This window comes from Peromyscus californicus, unplaced genomic scaffold (assembly GCF_007827085.1).
Source record: "Peromyscus californicus insignis strain IS unplaced genomic scaffold, ASM782708v3 Scaffold_17__1_contigs__length_78620276, whole genome shotgun sequence".
NCBI lineage: Eukaryota > Metazoa > Chordata > Mammalia > Rodentia > Cricetidae > Peromyscus > Peromyscus californicus.
The window spans coordinates 41,871,014-41,891,853 of record NW_026294469.1 but is presented as its reverse complement, the minus strand read 5'-3'; the positions used below and the strand labels follow the sequence as shown (position 1 = coordinate 41,891,853).

At 44.2% G+C, this 20,840-nt stretch overlaps 2 protein-coding genes across 3 annotated transcripts in view; both read right to left on the bottom strand.

Annotated features, from left to right (window-relative positions):
- Window positions 1–2,292, bottom strand: part of Snx24 (sorting nexin 24) — a 151,827-nt gene extending 149,535 nt beyond the window's left edge. The window contains exon 1 of one of the 2 annotated variants that reach the window (XM_052742189.1): window positions 2,122–2,292. In XM_052742189.1, coding sequence (XP_052598149.1) covers window positions 2,122–2,181 — 60 coding nt within the window. In that variant the 5' untranslated portion in view covers window positions 2,182–2,292. The remainder of the gene's footprint in view (window positions 1–2,121) is intronic. The other variant, XM_052742190.1, reaches the window with a different exon arrangement.
- Window positions 2,293–12,235: 9,943 nt separating this feature from the next.
- Window positions 12,236–20,840, bottom strand: part of Snx2 (sorting nexin 2) — a 47,755-nt gene continuing 39,150 nt past the window's right edge. Inside the window, exon 15 of the mRNA XM_052742187.1 lies at window positions 12,236–20,025. Coding sequence (XP_052598147.1) covers window positions 19,975–20,025 — 51 coding nt within the window. The 3' untranslated portion in view covers window positions 12,236–19,974. The remainder of the gene's footprint in view (window positions 20,026–20,840) is intronic.

Below are 20,840 nucleotides of genomic sequence, written 5' to 3'. Positions count from 1 at the left end.
GGATAGTTAGAATGGTCATGTGCTTTTAATATAAAAACACAATCATAATCACTAAGTTATACACTTTGGGATAGAAAATCAGGTTCTCTAATAAAAGAAAATCAGGCCGGATATGGTAGCACACACCTGTACACCCAGCACCAAAGAGCTGAGCTAAGAGGTTTGCGTTGACTTTGAGGCCAGCCAAGGTTACACACGGAAGGCTCTATCCCAAACAAACAAACAGGGCCAGCAGGATAGCTCAGAAGATAAGGGCATTTTCAGCTGAGTCGGAAGGCATGAGCTCAATCCGAGGAAGGAGAGAACTGACTCCAACCGTTGTCCTCTGACTTTCTGCATGTAAACTGTGGCCCATACACACATAAGGGTGGGAACAAGAGTGCCCACACGTGCGTGTACACACACACACACATACACACACACACACACAAATTCATGTAATGAAATCTCTAACAAATAGTATGTAAAGAAGGCAAACAATTGCAGTATTGGGCAAGGAAGCTGAACTGCCAGCTATTGGAAGATCCTTTAGCCTGGGCTGCCCAAAGCCCAAGGCCCCTTAACCACAGGTCCTTTTACCTTTAAACCCCAAAAGAATGCCTCCCCCATGCAAGGTGCTGCTGATGCTAACAGGAGTGGTGGGGTTTCTGGAAGAATAAAATAGAGCCAAAGTTTCTGTTCCTTGGAATGGGTTCAGGTTCCAAGGTTTCCTCGCCGATACTTGGTGTTTGCAGTGCTGGGAATGGAATCCATAGCCTTGTGGATGCTAGGCAAGTGCTCTCTCTGACATTGACCAATACTTAACCACATGTCAAGTGCCCGAGAGGATACAGAAGAAAAGGTTACTGCTGAGAGAGCCCAGCTTCCTCTCCCCAGTTCCTGACCATGGAGAGCACTTCAGCCACTTTGGGGGGGGGGGGGGGAGACGGGACACTTCTGCATCTTTTCAGAGGGAGATTTAGTTTTCACTTTCAAAACGCAAGGGTTTAAACGGGCTGTCACAAGACACCAGCACTACTTAGAGGAAGGAAGAAGGGTTAAAATGCTGCTCCAGGATGACATGGTTAGTAAGTGAATCAGCGGTGAATGAGACAGCAGTCCATCCAGGCTGCTTGCTCTCTGCAGTCTTCCTCCAAACCTAAATAAACATCCCGGCAGGTCCGGATGAGAACACTGTGGAGCACACCTATTCCTAATCCTTAAACTAGACTGAGCAAGACACGCCTTCCCTTTGTTGAAGAGGACTGCTCTGAGCCCACGGCCAAGGTCTTAGTCAACATCTCACCTGGACAAGCGGCAGAGGACATCACTGTTTGGTATTTCACAAGAAACTCTGGCCAATGCAATGACAGAAAAGAAAATACAGCTGCTAGACAACAAGAGAAGAAACTAAGTGTGTCAGTCTGGAATGATCTTTCTCTTCTGTTCTCCAACCACTGCAAAAACAACACCACAAACTCTTCCAAGTTCTAACCAATCTGAAGCGTTTCTCCCCGCCTGCAATGGCTATCTAGAGGAAGGAGCTTAAATGTACTGGGACATCAACCAACACTTCACTCGTATTCTAACTTGTGACTATAAGGGTCCAGGGCTGGTCTCTGCAGTTGCTTCTACTCAGAGCAAGCCACCTGTCTCAAATTTCTGGGCGACTCTATTCTAGGTACGGGACATGTGCTCAGGTAAAGCACCTGATTTTGTCGTTTCATGCCACTGCAGAACTAAAAAGAAGCCAACTCTAAAATCCATCTAAAAAAAAAAATCTAAAAATCAATCTATGTGTTACCCTGGCTAATGAGCAACCACAAATGTTGATTTTTTCCCCCCCTTTTCTCTCCCCCCCCCCCTTTGGTAACACGTTTTCCATCTGAACGAACCTCACAGAACTTGCAAACCATGAAGAACCTGCAACCCAGCAAAGCACAGGGCAGCCGGGGGCCCCGTTCCCGAAGCTCCCGAGGCCGCGGGCCGCGGAGGGGGGGAAGGGATGGAGCCCAGGGGGGCGCGCGCTGGGGAGGGGCACCCGTCTCCATGACGACCGCGCTGGCGGAGTCGGGGGGGTGGTGGTACAACGTGGGGAGTGGGGGCTGGGGAAGGGAGGGGGGACCCGCGGGGACGGCCTACCGTGTAGCCGCGCTCCAGGTCGCTGTCCTCGTGGCGAAAGGACGGGATGTAGACCTCCATGGCCGCGGCGGGGCCGCGCCACACTCTCCGCCCGGCCGCACGGTGCAGGCCGCCCCGCCTCCCGCTCCCCTCCCGGCGCGCGCGCGCGCAGCCGGAGGTGCACGGCCCGGGGACCGAGGGCGGCGGCGGCGGCGGCGGCGGCGGCGCAGGGACGGCGGGCGCGGGCGGAGTGGGGCTCGGCGGGGCCGAGGCGTGGGGCCTGCAGGGCGGCGCGGATCAGCTGGGCCCGGGAGGCGGGGCTTGAGGACCGGAGTCTGCACCGGCGGGTGTGCGCGGCCACGCGGGGCGCCACCCGGGTCTCTCCTGCCCTGCGGGCTCCGGGTCTGCGGGGCGCCCGCCGCCCGGGGACGGGGAGGCAGCGGAGGACGGGAAAGGATGGCGTTGCCAGATTCCGCCCGGCTTGCTTCGGCTCGCGCTCTGACCGAGGCAAACCGTGCCAACTTTCACCGGGACTGGGCTGCTGCACCCCGTTCGGCTAAGCCTGCCGAGCCCGGGGATGGGAGCGCATAACCTCAAAGGGACTAATGCTCGCTCTAGTTCCCAGACATCCACTGCCTCCAGGGAACAGTAAGTGGACAAGATAGAAGAGGTGATTGTTTAAAAGCCTGGTGACCAGATGGTGCCTGTCCCTCAGCCTCACCTTAGCTGCCTCAAAAATCGATAGTTCAGGAAACTGGATTATTCATCTACTCAAGGCCACTGAGTTTCTTCCTTAGGTTAGCGCAGAATAGAATTTGGAAGAAACTGTAGGACACTCAGATGTGATGTGGTGGGTTGTCAAGAGCAAAACTGACCAGCTAGAGACTTCCTGAGTTTACAGTAAGTAAACAGTTGCACTCAACTCACTTTGCCCTTGAGGACAGAGGGCATTTCAACTTAAATTCTACGGATGAAGATGAACCTAAATCATAGAGAAAGTCTTGCTTATTCCTCTCCCCTCGACCCCCACCAGACAGGGTTTCTCTGTGTAACAGCCCTGATTGTCCTGGAACTCAGCTTTGTAGCCCAGGCTGCCCTGTAATTCACAGAGATCCGCGTGCTTCTGCCTTCAAGGTGCTGAAATTAAAGGCGTATACCACCACCATCCAGCCTACTGTGGACTTTGGAAGGTCCTTCTCCATAGACATATCTGAAGAGGCACTCTCCTGACCCAGCACCTACAGCCCCGGGATGTGACCTCCTACCTGGCTAACTTCACCTCCTGATAGAATTCAGCAATCCTGTGATCCCTGCTGATTCAGAGACTAGTTTGTAGATTGCCTTAGCCCCTGGCCAGTGTCACATTGTATTGTGTGATTTCTCGGCCCTTTTCAGGGTAAATTTTAGAGAGAATCTCATCAAGAGTAACTACTAATTGCCTTTAAAAAAAATGTGTTAGGGTGGGTTGTGATTTCCCTGGCCTTTAATTCCAGAGCTAGGAAGGCAAAGGCAAGCAGAATCTATCTGTGAGGTCCAGGACAGCCAGGGCTACCCAGTGAGACCTTGTCAAAAAAAAAAAAAAAGAAGTATTAGAGCCAATGAGATGGCCTAGTGGGTCAAGGTGCTTGCTACCAAGCCTGGTGAATTCAAATTCCTAAATTCGATTCCTGGAACCTACCTAGTGGCAAGGGAGGACCAACTGCTACCGGCTGTCCTCTGACCTCCGACACCCATCCCTTCACCCCGCTACACACACACATACACACACAACAAATAAATAAATGCATTATTTTTTAATTAATTTATTTGGTTTTTTTGTTTTGTTTTGTTTTTTTTGGTTTTTCGAGGCAGGGTTTCTCTGTGTAGCTTTGTGCCTGTCCTGGATCTCACTCCATAGCCCAGGCTGGCCTCAGACTCACAGAGATCGGCCTGGCTCTGCCTCCCGAGTACTGGGATTAAAGGCGTGCGCCACCACCGGCCGGCATATTTGTTTATTTTTAATTGTACTCATGATATTCATTAATGACACTCATGATATTAATTACATTTGTGGTATTCATTGATCACATCCGCAGTATTCATTCAATAATTATATTTATGATATTCATTAATTACATTAATTGTATATATTTGTTACACTCATGATATTATGCCATGATACTAACTGTCCGTTTGTAAATAAATGCATTATACTCCCTGTCCTCAGTTTCTTGTCAGCTTGACACAAGCTAGAATTAAAGGGGAAGAGGAACTCACCTGAGAAAACGCCTCCGTCAGATTACCAGTAGAGAAGTCTGAGGGTCCTTTTCTTTGATTGCTAATTGATAGCACTGCGGGCAGTGCCACCCCTGGGCAGGTGGTTCTGGGTGGTAGACGGAAGCAAACTGGCAAGCCACGGGAGAGCAAGCCAGTAAGTAGCTGTCTGCTACAGTTTGGGTCTCTGCTTCAGTTCCTGCCTCTGGGTTCCTGCCCTTGAGTTCCTGCCCTGACTTCCCTTCATGAGGGATTACAACTGTAAGCTGAAATAAACCCTTTTCTCTCTGAGTTGCTTTGGATCATCTTGTTTTAACGTGGCAATAGAAACCAAACTAAGACACTTTTCCGTGGTACTCTATCTGGTGCATTTTTTTTTTCTACAAGATTCTATATATTATACGTACTTATACAAAACGAGTGGAATAGAACAGGCCTTGGGTTTAAGCTTCATGTCATGCCCCAGTGAGGAAGTGTCGTGTGCAGCAGTTTGCTGTGGAACTTACAGTAGAAAGTCAGTAGTGTTTCTGGTTTGTTTTTTGATATCTTATGGTTTTTGGGTTTTTTTTTGTTTGTTTGTTTTTGTGGTTAGGCTGTTTGTTTATAGAAACAGAATCTCACTATGTAGCCCAGGCTGGTGTCAAACTGAAAACCCTCTTACCTTGCCCTCTTGTTGTATGACGGGGATTGTAGGTTTGCATCCCCCCCGCCCCCCCCCCCCACACACACACAGGATACTTTCATTTAGCAAGAGGGATAATCAGTCTCTCTCAATCCCGCCCCCTTTTTTTTTCCTTTTGCCTTAATTCTATAGCTAAAACTCAGGCACTTTATTGAATAAGAATAGAAAGTGGGGGGGGGGGGGGGGTTGGGGATTTAGCTCAGTGGTAGAGCGATTGCAAGTGCAAGGCCCTGGGTTCGGTCCTCAGCTCTGGAAAAAAAAAATAGAAAGTGGACACCCATATCTCCTTCCTGATCTTTGAGGCAATGCATTTAGTTTTTTACCACTTAGTATAAGGTTGGCTGTAGGTTTATTGACATGTAACCTTTACTGTGTTGAGGTCATTGTTTATTTGGGGTTTTCATTATGAAGGGAGGTCAAAGACCTTTTCTGTATCTATTGGAATGACCTAGTGACTTGTCTCTGAGTCTAAAAAAGTGACTGATTTGCATATGCTGCAATATTCTGGTCTCCCAGATTAAACCAACATGATTGTGGTGCATACCTCCTTCTTCTTCTTCTTCTTCTTCTTCTTCTTCTTCTTCTTCTTCTTCTCCTCCTCCTCCTCCTCCTCCTCCTCCTCCCTCCTCCTCCTCCTCCTCCTCCTCCTCCTCCTGCTCCTTCTTCTCCTTCTACTTCTTTTTAAAATGTATTGTGGTGAATTCAGTTTGCAGGTATTTTATGGAGAATTTTTATATCTATGTCTATTAGAGATAGCGGTCTATAGTGTTTTCTTGTTTTGTTCTAACCTGGTTTATGTCTCAGGATAATGACAGAATACATGTTTGTTTGTTTGTTTGTTTGTTTTCATTGAGATAGAAGACAGAGTCTTATGTGGCCAAAGTTTGCCAGGACACTAGCTAAGAATGACCTTGAACTCTGGATTCCCCAGCTTGGCCAGCCATGTCTGGCTTATAGTTTGCATTGCAGAGGTCTTTCATTTGTGAAATGAGTTAAATAGTTTGTTTTCTTCCTTCCCTTTCCAACCCATGCAGCATCTTGAGGAGTATTAGTGTTTGCTCTTCTTTAAAGGACTCATAGAATTCTTTGTTGGGAAACTATGACTGCTTCAACCACACTGCGTGTTATGGATCTATTTAACATGTATTCTCCTGCTGCAATTTTGGTAGGTCATATGCATCTAGGAATGGAACGTATTTATTATTACTAGATTTCCCATATTTTTGGACTATCAGTTTTCAAAGTACTTCCTAATGATCCTCTGCGGTTTGTTGGTATCTGTTTCCATGCCCCCTCCCCCTTTTTCTAATTTTATTAATTTGAGCCTTCTCTTTCTTTTGATTCATTTGGGCAAGGGTTTGTCGATCTTGTTTTTTTTTTTTTTTTTCCACAAAACTTTGTTTTTCTTTGTTTCCTTTGCTTTGTATTGCTCTGTTAGTGTCCATCCCCTAATTTCTACTTGGGTCCTTTTAATTTTGTTCTGTCTACTGTTTTGGGCCAGGGCTCATTCTTGTTCTTCTAAAACTTCATTAAGTTATTTATGTGAGATCTCTGGGTTTTTTTGTTTTTGTTTTTGTTTTTTCTTTTTTTGCATGTGTATGTGTGGTGTGCATACACATTCCAAGCGTGTGGATACATATATGTACGTGTATGTGAGCACTTGTATGTGGAAAACTGAATTGTGGTATGATGTCGTCTTCAAACACTCCCCACTTTATTTTCTGAGTCAGCATCTTGGGAGCTCTCCAGTCCCAGATAATCTAGCTACCAGCTTGCTCTGGCCATCCTCTGCCTCCTGGGTGTTAGGATTACAGGCAGCTGCCATGCCCACCTGGCTTTTATGTGGGTTCTGAGGAGTCTCCCCACAGTCAAACCCTTCACCTGCTAAGCCATCTTCCCAGCCTAGCTCTGCTTTTTAATAGAAGTACTCACAGGTATAAGCCTTCCTCTTCCAACTGCCTTTACTGTTTCCCACATGCTCTGATAGGCTGGGCTTTTCATTTTCACTCAATTGTAGCAGTTTTTACATTTCTCCTCTGATTTCTCCAATTCCAAAGTGATCTCTTAAGTCTCTTTGTACTCGTCAATTTTCTCTGTTTTCCCTTCATGTTGCTTTCTAGTTCTGTTCCACTTTAACCAAACAAGATGCAAGAAATTATTCTGATTTTTAAAATTTGTTTCTATTGGTTATGTATCTTAAAATGTGATCAATTTTAGAGAAAGTTTCTAAAGAATGTGCATTCTACATCTATTAGATGGATTATTCTGTAAACATCTATTAAATCTATGATGTCAAATAATGTTGACCTTTCTTTGTCAGTTTTTAGTTTGGATGACCTATCTATTGACTAGATAAAGGTACTGAAGTCACCCACTATTATTATCTCAGGACCTATCTGTCTTTTTATGTCTGTGTTTATGAAACTAGGACCTTCAATGTTCCGTGGCTATATACTCAAAATTATTCTACATCCAGCAAGGAAGTAGATTTTTTCCTTTTGTTAATATGTTGTGCCTTCTTTGTCTCTTTGAATTCATTTTGGCTTGAAGTTTATTCTGTTATACGATTAGAGGTAGATAGTTCTAAACCTAAAATACAAGGTAGCTCTGGGTTTCCATTTACTTAGCAAATGTACTGCCACTCTTTAACACTTAATTTCTTGGTGCATCTTTGCCAGTGAGGTTTATATATTTGGAGAGAACAGATAGTTGGATCTTGTTTCTTAATCCTGTGTCTTTTTTTTTTTGTTTTTGACAGGGTCTTGCTCTAGATCTTGTTATGTAGTCCACTCTGGTCTCAAATTCATGGCAAGCCCTCTTCTTTAGTCTCCTGGGTGCTGGGATTACAGGCCTGAGCAACCTGGCTGGCTAAGTCTGTGCTGTCTTTTGAACTCCATTTATAGATCAGGCTGGCCTGGAGCTCAAAGAGATCTGCCTATCTCTGCCTCCCAACTGCCGTGATTAAAGGCTCGCGCCGCCGCACCCAGTCATAATGACATCAGTACACACTGGCACAAGTCAGACCTAGTTTCGTGTCCTCCAGTACTGCATTTGCCAGATGTCCAAAATGTTCTAAAGCAAGAAGACGATTCTAACACGTGCACTTGTGAAGCAATAGGCCCTGGAGAACGGCCAAGGGAACAGCACTGCGGCCTCTAGCCTGCCCTGTCAGAGGTCTCCTCCTCTCTTCTCTCCCCTCCCCTCCTCTCCTCTTCTCCTCCCCTCCCTCCTCAGCTCTCCTCTCAACTCTCCTCCCTTCCCTCTCCTTTCCTCCCCTCCTGTTTCATCCCCTCCCTCCCACCCTGCTTCTCTTCTCCCCTCCCCTGCTCCTCCTCTCCCCTCCCCTCCACCACTTCCCTTTCTTCTTGAGATGGAATCTCATAATTCAGCCCAGGCTGGCCTCAGACTGGCAATTCTCCCACCTCCCTCCCCCATCGCTGGGATTACACAGGACTCTGCCTTCACCTCTAGTTTACAATCTCTTTCTCTCTCCTCAGCTGAACCTCTGCTTCCACAGCACAGGGCAGGCCTGCAGGCCTTGCCATAGGGGTTCTCTGGCAGCAGGGGCCATATGAAGAAAACCAGTCACTTAGCAGGCATTCTGAATACACCAATCTTAGCCTTACCTTTACTTCCCCTGGGCAAAAAAAAATTCTCACATGATCATGAAGTCCAGTCTAAAGTCTGGATAGTTCTCTGTGGGCCCAGGTATTAGGCCCTGGCTCAGCTGTCCAAAGAAAGATTTTGAGCCCTGGGCAGTTCTGTGCTTCCCAGTGGGCACATTATTTTATCTCTGTGGGCCATGGTTTCCTTGTGTGTGGAAAGTTCCCTTCCAGCTAGCAACATGAATAACTCCACCCAGACACTGCTTTGGAATCTCAGGGGTCCCCACTCACGGCGGGCCCCAAAGGCAACATATCTAAGATGCCACCATGTGCTCCACAGCAGCCAGCTCTGGTTGCAGGTGCTCAGGGCTAAGTGGCATGAGGTCTGCGACAGGGTTGGTGGCTACCAGAGAAAACCAGCAAGCTCAGTGCCCACCTGCATGTTGTCCTCTCATGAAATGTATTCTTTCCTGTGTTCTATCGAAGGAGACTTCCTTCGGTGTATGCAATCCCTGTACCTTCTGCAGTGCTGGCTCCGTGGTCTTGAATCGCTTTAATGTGTACTTGTCTTTCTTCGTAACTGGGTTGAAACAGATCTCACTGTGTGGCCCTGCATGATTTACTGTGGAGACTAGGCTGGTGAACTGTGATCGCCCCTGACCTGTCGGGATGACAAACGTGTCCTCCTGCACCAAGCATCTTCACTTCTCTTAATGCAACCTTCCCTTCTTTTTTTTTTTTTTTTTTGAGGTATCCTACTGCCTCTAAGCATGTAAGACTACTACCTCTTTCTTTTATCCAGCCTTTTCGTGCCAGGACCTCGAAGGCATGAACTCTCCCATGGGGTTCTGTCCCCAGACCTCTCTTAGTGTTCTCTACAGCTCTTGCCCATTTACCATCCTCGCATACCAATCAGCAGTCCCAAATACTAAGTGAATGCAACAATTTGCTTTAGGTCCTGCTTTCTGAGAGTTGAAGAAAATGACACTGTTTTTGTGTTGACTTCATTGTACTTTTGTTGTTGCTTGAGGAAAGGTCTTCCTGTGGAGCCCTGGCTCCCCTGGAACTCCCTATGCAGAACAGGCTGGCCTTGAACTCACAGAGATCCTCCTGCCTCTGCCTCCCGGCATGGCTCCAGTGTAATTCCTGATTTCCAAACTCTGACACTGAGGACTCATCCATCCACTGTTCGCTCTTACCTCTATCCTCCTAAACGCCTGTCATCCATTGTTTGGCCAGTTGATTTTCTTTCTTTGATATCTCCGGTAATGGCTTCACTTCTTCCTTCACTCAGATAATACAGCCTTTCAAGTTTGAATTCCTGAGCTTTCCCTTTTCCTTTCCCAGTATGCCCCTCTCCCTTTCCTTTACCCAGGGGAATACTCCATTTTTTTGGGGGCTCTTCCCATCTACCTGACATTCTCTAACCTTCCCTTAGCCATCATGTTTACCCAGCAGTCATGGGGATTGCAAAATGAATGGATGGAAAACCAAAAAAAAAAAAAAAAAAAAAAGAAAGAAAAAGAAAAAAGCTGAGTGGTGGTGGCGCACGCCTTTAATCCCAGCACTCGGGAGGCAGAGCCAGGCGGATCTCTGTGAGTTCGAGGCCAGCCTGGGTTACAGAGTGAGATCCAGGTCAGGCACCAAAACTGCACAGAGAAACCCTGTCTCGGAAGAAAGAAAACGAATGGCTGGCTGAAACACACTTGCCCACCTTTACTTCCGTTTCCCTCAACAGCCTGTGCTGGACGCTGTTCTGTCATTAGTGCCGCCCCTGCTCAGCTCCTTCACTGACCGGTACACCCCTTCACCCACCGTACAGCCGAGGCTCTTTCACTGCGTGGAAAACTAGTTCTTCTCCTCCCTCTCTCTTGCCCTTCTTTGACTCTTAACCTGGGGCTGCGCGCATGCCAGGCAAGTATCCGCCACTGAACCTATGTCCCCAGCCCCTCTTTTTATCTTGAAATAGGCAAACTTGCCCGGGCTAGCCTTGAACCTGTGGTAGTCACGCCCTCACTTCTGGAGTGGCTGGGACTACATCCCCCCATTAGGGGGACTCCAGACGTCCTTGAAAGCCTACTGACAACAATCTCTAAGCACATGGAGTATTTCTGTAGTGGTGGTAATTCAAAACTTTTACTAAATGGATTGAAAATGGTTTTGACCGCAAGCTTTGTTGTTGTTGTTGTTGTTGGTTTTGTTTTTCGAGACAGGGTTTCTCTGTGTAGTTTCGAAGCCTGTCCTGGAACTCGGTTTGTAAACCAGGCTGGCCTCGAACTCACAGAGATCTGCCTGCCTCTTCCTCCCAAGTGCTGGGATTAAAGGCATGTGCCATCACCACCTGGCTGACCACCAGCATTTTTCACACCTGATTTCTTTCCCTGAGGACACCCATAGTAGATCTCCTGGGCAGACTGTTCTGGGAGGAAACCCTGTTGGTACCTGCCATACTGTACTTTCTGGTGCTGTGACAAAGAACCTTAACCAAAAACAATTTGGGGAGGAAAGAGTTTAATTGGCTTGTACTTTGAGTTGTGCTTCACTCAGACTGGGGTAAGTGCTCAGTAAATACTTGTTGGGTGTGTAGGAATAAATATTAAGAATTTGCCGGGCGGTGGTGGCGCACGCCTTTAATCCCAGCACTCGGGAGGCAGAGCCAGGTGGATCTCTGTGAGTTCGAGGCCAGCCTGGTCTCCAAAGCGAATACCAGGAAAGGCGCAAAGCTACACAGAGAAACCCTGTCTCGAAAAACCAAAAAAAAAAAAAAAAAAAAAAAAAAAAGAATTTGCTATTGCTAGGGCATTCCTTTCTACCAGTTAAGGGATGCTTCTCATTTTACAGATGAAAAGATTAAATCTTAGAGATACAGAACTTGCTCAAGCTCTCTGTAGACTCATGAAGCAAGATTTAACTACCTGGGCTTCATGTAGCCTGTGTTTTCTTTTTCTTAATTTGTGTGTGTGTGTGTGTGTGTGTGTGTGTGTGTGTGTGTGTGTGTGTGTGTGTGTGTTTGCAGGTGCCCAGGGAAGCCAAAAGAATACATAATGTGCCCTGGAGTTGGAGTTAAAGGCAGTTGTGAGCTGCATGACCTGGGTGCTGGGAACTGACTCAGGTCCTTTGCAAGCACATGAAATACTCACAACTGCTAAGCCATCTCTCCAGCCCTGCAGACTGTGTTCCTAACCCCTCTATTACATTGTTTGGGCTGTAATACACTGTGCTCTACAAGAAACAGGAACCTGGCCATTCCTTAAGAAATACACGGACTGATTCAGGCAGTCAGGCCACACAAATGGGATGTGAGCTGCACACCAATGGAACAATCTAAATGAGCAGAGTTCAGTCCATGTAGAGACCTCCAGACCCTCTCCCTTCTTCCCTGCGGTATGGCTCAGCTGCCAAGAAATAACTCTAACTGAAATTTAAAACCCAAGGTTTAGTTTAAAAGTTTACGGTCAAACATGTACATACACGCACACACACCCATAAACACATACTACATAGGCACACAGTGAGAACACTGTGAGTAGAGAGCTAGAGTAAATATAGATTAAAATCAATTATTTGACTATGGAGCAATAAGAAAGCCATTAGATAAGTTTGTATTCGGTTTTATTAAAGTTACATGTGTAAGTTTAAAATAGAACATTTTCCCCTTCAAAGTATTCCTTTAGAATAGTTTATCATGTTAATGGACATTAGTAAAAAATAAGTTCTGTTTATTAACAAGTAGGTAAACTCAGGTGTAGTGGTACATACCTGTAATCCCAGATTTGGGGAGGCTGAGGCAGGAGGATCACCTTGAGTTTAAGTTTGATGCTGTCCTGGGCTACACAGTGAGTTTCCAGTCAGACTGGGCTAGAGAGTGAGGCCCTGTCCCAAACAAACCAACATCGAATGGGTGGTTCAACTGTATTTGTCTTTAATTACCCCCCCCCCCCGCCCCCGTTCTTCCCCAATTGAGAAAAACACTTCAGAGCCTTTGTCTTCGGGAATTTTTAGAAGCATGCAATGGAAAGGGAAAACAGGCATTCTAAATTTCACGTGCATTGAAGAATTAGACGGCAAGCCCCAACTTCCCTATTGACTGCAGCCAGCTATTCTTAGCAGCTTCTGAAACAACAGTGTTAAGAAACTGGTCCTGGGTCCCAAAGGACCGCCTAGGACATTTGACACAACAGGAATCTTGAAGAACTTACCACACATCCCCCCGCCCCCAAAAAAAAAAAAGTTTGCACATGGTTAACACACACACAGCATAGTCCAGCCACAACTTAAGGTTCCGAACTCCTTATCTGGAATGAGAACTGGGCAGGCAGCCCATGTCAACTGGCAGGTCAAGTGGTAGGTGTTACTCAGAGCGGCTGTTGAGTACCCGGTACACACACACACACACACACACACACACACACACACACACACACCAGCTACATAATCCTGTACCTAAACTGCATCTGACTGCAGGATAGCCTGGAGTTCCTTTATGCACATTCAGTTTCTTCGCTGGAGTCAGGGTGTAAATAAGCTCCCTGCTGCACAGCTGTTACTCCTGTACACGTTGTCTAAACCCATGCTGTCCACGGCACAGCCGGCAGCCAACTCGACAACTGACAAGCAATGACTAAAGATCTGAAGACGGTATAAAACACACACCAGGATCAAAACTTTGATGCAGAAGACAACACAAAACATCTCAACATTCGATAGGTTGGGCCACATATTAAAATATTAATCTTACCTGTTACTTTTCACTTTTTAAGAGTCTGACTCTAGGAAATATAATCTTCTCAGTTTCCATGTTTGGCCTCCATTATTACTTAACCTCCTTTACTGTAAAGGTTAGGCATGATTTTATTTATTGTGAATTTTAGGTAAGGCGTGGCGATTCTATTTGGTCTTTTATCTGTAGTTTGAAACAAAGACAGATCACACACGTATCTATTTTCCTCGTTTCAGGTTTCACGTGTGTGAGTGTTTTGCCTGCATGTGTGTGTTTTGTTGTGTTTGTGCACCATATGCATGCCTGGTACCCAAGGAGGCCAGAGAAGGTATCAGATCCCACGGAGCTGGAGTTACTGATGGTTGTGAGCCACCATTTGGGTGCTGGGAACTGAATCTGGGTCCTTTGTAAGAGCAGCAAGTGCTCTTAACTGCTGAGCCATCTTTCAAGCCCTGTCATACACATTTCTTTAAACATTTTAAAAATTGTGTGTAGATGTCTAAATGAGGTTGCTAGGGAATTCCAGAAGAGAGTATCAGACCCCTGAAGCTGGAGCTATAGGTAGTTGTGAACTATGATGTGGGTGCTGGGAATTGAATTTGGGCCTGCTGGAAATAGCACCAAACACTCTTAAGTGATGAGCCATCTCTCTAGTAGTCTCTTAAATAATGTTTTAAAATTCCGTCACACCGTTTTTAACTAGTTGAATGTAAGATATGATGAAAATGTCTCAATGTCCCTAAGTTGGTGACTGGGATTCCTTGTCACTTTCTCTCCTTACAACCACCCTTGTTCAAATAGGCAGAGCTTGCTCAGCCTGTCTGTAGTTACTATTATATATCGGCTGTCTCCCTGATTCAGATGAGAACTACTGCCCATGTGGGGAACCATGACAAAAGAGGTAAAGTTGCCATTTGGCTTGGTTACAGCTATTGGGGCAGAAATAGGAAAGTTTCTGTAATTCTTTTAGAAATCTGGATTAAGAAATTAGTTGTAAGGGATGTTCAACATATTTAGACAATGAGGGAAATGCAGATTAAAACCACACTGAAATTCTGCCTCACCTTAGTCAGAATGGTTAACAAGAAAACAAAGAGCAAATGCTGTAGGGTGCATATGCCCCCTTCTGCAGTTGGCAGAATGTGTGGAAATCATTATGGTTACCTAAGAACCTAAAATGAGCATGACCCCACGATCCAGCTCTACCACCCCTGAACAGATGCATCAGCATACAATACATACACGTGAACGCTCTTGTTTATCCTAGCACTAATCACACTACATAAATTAGTTAATTAGCTCAGGTACCCACCGATGGATGAAGGAAGACAGACAATGTGGTATAGACGAAACACGGTATTATTCAGCCAGGAAGAAAAACGGATTTGTGCTACTCGCAGGAAAATGGATAGAGCTGGAGAGCATCGTGTTAAGTGAAATGTCAGGCTGCAAAGACAAATGCAGGTATTGTCTCACATTCAAAATCCAGATTGAAAAGGACATGAACATCAGAAGAGAAAGACAGGACATGGGGGTAACATATGATCAATATATATGAAAATAACATAACCATTTTATACACTGTATGCAATAAAAAAAATTTTAAGTGAAAAGTCATTTAACTTCTGTAATTCTTCTTGGCTTCCTTGCTTTGGAGAAAGCCAATTTCCTTCAGAGGCTTGGTCTACATTTTAAACCCCAAGTGAAACACTTCAGACTCAGAGGCTTTATTAGGTCAGGGCCATAAAGAAAGAACAGAGCAATGGTGAAAAAGTATTTTGACATTAATATAACTGTTTGTGGGACAGGGCGTGTTATAGTCTGCCTTTGAACTATGTAGCCAAAGATAGCCTTGAACTTCGGATTCTCCTATCTCCAAATGATGAGTTCTATGCCACCATACCCAGTTCATGTAGTGCTGGGCTCAAACCCAGGCAAGGCTGTATGCATTCAAGGGCCAGCATTCCACCAAAGTTCCCCATCCCTAACAGAGATCAGTTAGATCACTTACATATGAATACCTAAATGAAAATATAAAAAGGACTCATAATTCTACTCATTTTACTTTATTAATAGATGTAGACTATTATCTTTGATTTGAAATTTTTGTTGCTGTTTTTTTTTTTTTTTTTGTGAGGGAGATGGAGTGGTAGACAGGGTCCTGCTTCAAACTGGAAGCAATTCTCCTGCCTGTGTCTCCTGGCTAGGATCTGATTTGCTGATCAGTTCACCTCCACTTAACACATGTACACATAATTTTAAAAATGTTAATTATACTTGGCTCGAATATTTTAAATAAAATATGCAAGAAAAATAATCAAGAACCAAGAGTTTATATTTTTAAAGTCTTATTTTTTAATTGTATGGTGGTTATGTGCACATGAGTGCAGGTGTCCTCAGAGACCAAAGATGTTGGGTCCCCCTGGAGTTGTCCAACCTGGGTACCAAAAACCAAATTCAGGTCCTCTTGAACAGTAGCCAGTGCTCTTGACTGATAAGCCATCTCTCTAGTCCTTTAATTATGCTTTTTAAAAATGATTTATTTGCTGGGCGGTGGTGGCGCACGCCTTTAATCCCAGCACTCGGGAGGCAGAGCCAGGCGGATCTCTGTGAGTTCGAGGCCAGCCTGGTCTCCAAAGCGAGTTCCAGGAAAGGTGCAAAGCTACACAGAGAAACCCTGTCTCGAAAAACCAAAAAAAAAAAAAAAAAAAAAAAAAGATTTATTTATCATGTATACAGTGTTCTGTCTGCATGTATGCCTGCAGGCCAGAAGACAGCACCAGATCCCCTTACAGATGGTTGTGAGCCACCACGTGGTTGCTGGGAATTGAACTCAGGTCCTCTGGCAGAACAGCCAGTGCTCTTAACCTCTGAGACATCTCTCCAGCCCTTATACTTTTTCTTAAAACTTTTCCTTGAACTTGTTTTAAATATGAGATGTATACAGGTGTGATGCCATACACCAAGTAATCCCACAATGCAGGCGACTGAGGCAGGAGGACCACGTTTGAGGTCATGTTCTCTCTCTCTCTCTCTCTCTCTCTCTCTCACACACACACACACACACACACACACACACACACACACACACACACACTCTCTTCTAAATCTTAAAACATATAAGTGGCATGTGCAAAGTCAACATAGCCGCTAAGCAACAGAAGCAAGACTGGGTTCACGACCCAAGTCCAATCGTTTACTGTCCTGTTGTTTTGGTCCTTTTTCAAGTTTATGATTTAAACAAAGGAAACATGATTATAAACCAATACAACTTTTTTTTTATTCATTTGGAAAGAAAGCATTTTATTTTTAATTTTATGTGTATGGGTGCTTTGCCTGCATGGATGTCTGCACACCACCTCATGCCTGCAGAGGCCAGAAGAGGGCGTGGGATCCCCTGGAACCTGGGCTACAGATGGTTGTGAGCAGTTGTGCGGGTGCCGGAATTGGAACCCAGGTCCACTGGGAAAGCAGCAGCCAGCACTCCTAGCCGCCAAGCCATCTCTCCAGCCCCTCGGGGGGAATTTTAGAAATATCCGGAGGAGATAAGAAGATCAGTAAGTGAAGTTAAAATGCTGGGAGGGAGCAGAGGCTCACACAGTTTATCTGAGGTTTCCAACACACTAACAGTAAATGTGGGCGAGAGGAATTAAGTTCTGGTTATTTTCTAAAGCTTCATCAAAACTGAAAATTACTTGGAGCTATTGAGTATTCTAATTATGTAAACTTGGATCTGAATAACTGTTACTTAGCTATATGTAAACCACATGTTTGGAATTACAACTATGGATATACTACTAGGCCATCCTTCAAGTGAAACTATATTCTCAATTTTGCTTAACATGTATTTATTTATTTAAAAAGATTTATTTATTTATTATGTATACAGAAGAGGGTGCCAGATCTCATTACAGATGGTTGTGAGCCACCATGTGGGTGCTGGGAATTGAACTCAGGACCTCTGGAAGAGCAGTCAGTGTTCTTAACCTCTGAGCCATCTCTCTCCAGCCCTACATGTATTTATTTTTAAATTACATTTGTTTTGTGCGTGGGAGGGCATGCATGCCAGTGTACATGTGGTCACAAAATGACTTTTGGGAGTCTATTCCATCAAGTGGGACCCAGGGATCAAACTAGGGTCAAGATGGGTGGCAGGTGCCCTAACCTATTGAGGTATCTCACTGGCACCTAGGTTCAATATTCATGGTAGAGGACATCTGGTATGTGTTACTACAAATTACTAATTTCTCAAAACTGTTTTTTTTTTTAATTTTCTTTTTCTTTTTTGTTTTCCGAGATAGGGTTTCTCTGTGAATCAGTCCTGGCTGTCCTGGAACTCACAGAAATCCACCCACCTCTGCCTCCGGAGAGCTGGGATTAAAGGCCTGCGCCACCACTCCCTGGATCAAAGCTATTTTCAATGTAAGCAGCGCAGCGATGTAAGGTTGCATTCCTTCTCTGTAGTTTTCTTAAAACGCAAACATTATTTTATAACTTCTGGGATCGTTTTTCCTGTTCAGTCCATTGAGTCTTTATTAGCACACACTGTGACAGGTACTCTCCTGGCTTCTAGCAGTCTCATGTGAACAGACCCACAGTGGTGCTGACATTCAACCAAAACTCATACTCAGGACATGTGGGGCACTTCACATATCCAGTAAGACACAGGGAGACGTGGTCAAGGAGTTCCAGAAAGGCTTCCTTTGTGTGCATGCTTTTGATAGGAATAGTAGCGGGTTGGAAGTGAGAGAGACTCTGGAGATAGGACTATCCTCAAACTCATGATCCTGCCTCAGCCTCTCAAGTGCTGGGATTAGATATGTGCCACCATGCTCAACTCAAATAAATGGATGTTTTTAGTAAAAATACTTGAGTTTTTTCTTGTTTATTTTGAGATAAGGTCTCTCTCTGTGTAGCCAGGTTGGCCTCAAACTCCCAAGCCTGGTTCAGTCTCCCAAGTAGTAGCATTAAAGGTATATGCCACCACACCCAGCTTAAGAAGACTTAGTAAAAACTAAAAATTTGGAGAGTCAAAGGCACCATATGTAATCAGAATGTAACTCAGACAAGTGAAGGATCAAGAGAACCCGGATAAGATGGAATAAGTAACCCAAGGTCATTTAGCATATGGATGGCAGGGTGGTGGTGTTAAACGTCTGCTGGCCGGCCTAGAGCCCTACTGCTAACTACTCCAGCATGCTTAGAATACCACTGAACAAGCACCAGACAGTGGAGTCAAAGGGGACTTCAGTGTTCAGCGGAAGATGCTGCAAACAAGCTCACCATTTCAGGACCATGTGACCAGCTGACCATTGCTCGCTATCTGAGCAGTATGTTGAATAGGCAATCTTAGAGAAGCCCAGTGTGTCACTGCCTCCCTCCATGCACCTTCCTTTCCCTCATGCTGTGCCCTGAAGATCCTGGCTTTGTAGATGCCAAAGACAAGGAATGCAGTTTGATTGACCAAGTTTACACACCTCTTCAACTGTATATTGCTGTTACCCGACTGGGGGAAAATTAATGATGCCAGTCATAACTTATAATTTCATCATCATTAGGCAATGCACATCGGTCATCTAAACAGGGCACACAAAGACTGTGAGAAGCTGCCAAAGACACAGTGCATTTCACTTTCCTTCAAATTTGTTTTTGCTGTCCTTGGCTACTCATCAAACCATGGTGTTTTAATATGGCACCAATTCCTTGTCAATCTTGACTACAGATGACCTACTTTCAGTTTAAAACAGAAACAGAGGCAACAATAAAACATTTGAAGATAACAAGATGAGCTAAAAGAAAAAAAAAAAGAAAGGAAAAGATACCCATGACACATATGACTGAAACACAAACACCATCCTTTGTTTTGACTCTCTAGCCCAGACTGGCCTCGAACTTGCAATGATCTATTTACTCCAGCTTTCTCAAGTGCTGGGATTACAGCCATGATTGTATGCCCAACCTCTCCTAAATTTATAATATTCTCTTCTTTACCTAAAATGATCAAGATCATTGTTCCCTGATTTAGGGTTGTTTTATAAGAAAATATATAAACTTCATTTAGCTATTCAATGTAAGAACTTGGCATTTTCTATCAATTAAAACATTTAAGGAATGACAGTATTAACTATATACATTTAGAAGTATTTCTTCCTAAAAAGATCCCTAACATGTTAAATACTCAAATAATTTATTACTAATATTTCACAAGTAATATCATTTTATTACTATAATCACAAAATCATAATTTCTGTACAGGAATGTATAAGTGAACATTAATCAATGCATTTGCTAATTTGCTTCATGAGGGTAAACATACTACAGAACATAAAAGAAAAAAGATTGTAAAATTTTCTGGCCTTGCGGTGCACTTTTTAGTGCAATTATTTAAGACACAATAGTGTTCAATTCAGCAAAATATTGCAGAATGTCATGCCACAGTCCACTTAATTCAAAGAGGGTCAGGACATGCAGCTTGTAATAAAATGTCAGCGCATAGGTTTTTATATATAAAAAAACCACATGTAATTCATAAAATATATAGTGGTTTATTTAGATGGTTTCTAGATGATCTCACTGAGGAATCCAATGTCTCCTTAACAGGAATAACGTTATCGCTAGGCAATGGCTTTGGCTTCAGGTAGGAATGCCTCCCAGTACTTTATCAGCTGTGGGCGATAATAAAAAGATATTTTCGTTACATTTTTGTCATTTTAATGCAGATATCCTTTTTTAAAAAGTATATACATAAACAGCTAACTCTAATTTAGTCTTTTAAAATTTATACATATAACTGTATGTACTTATGGGGATCACCTGTTCTTACTTGTTTGAGAAAGGGTCTTACAGTTAGCTCAGGCTGGCCTTAAGTTTCAGGTATTCATGCCTCAGCCACTCCAGTGCTGGGATTGTGGGTGCAGTACCACACCTGCCTGTATGTGGGTTTTGCTTTGTTTTCTGATGGCTTTTTCAAACAGGCTCTCCCTACTGTGTAGAACTGTCTGGCCTTGATTTTGTGGCAGTCTGTCTGCCCGTGCCTCACTGTGCTAAGATTATAGGTGTTCATCACCAATCCTGGCTGCATATGGTTCTTAAATGGATCATTTCCTCACCAGATGTCTTATCAACAGATTAATATGTAATCTATTTAAACATTACTCCTAGCTAATTACAGATTCCACTATAAACAACGTAATATCTACTTTTATACTTCTTAGATATATGCAAAATTATAATAGAAACATACTATTATTAAATAGTTAAAACCTGACCATTTCCAACATAAAGCAATAACATATCCTAATTTCTTGTATATTCACATTTTGTATTATTGCTAGTTAAGGAGACTAGAATAAAGCAGGAAAAAAAGTCAATACTGAGTAAGGAAGGAAAACGGGGACTGGAAAAACCAGCTGCCAGTCCCTGGGTCACTCAGAACAGACTGACTATATACTAAAAAGCTCAATTAAAACAACTTCTTTGG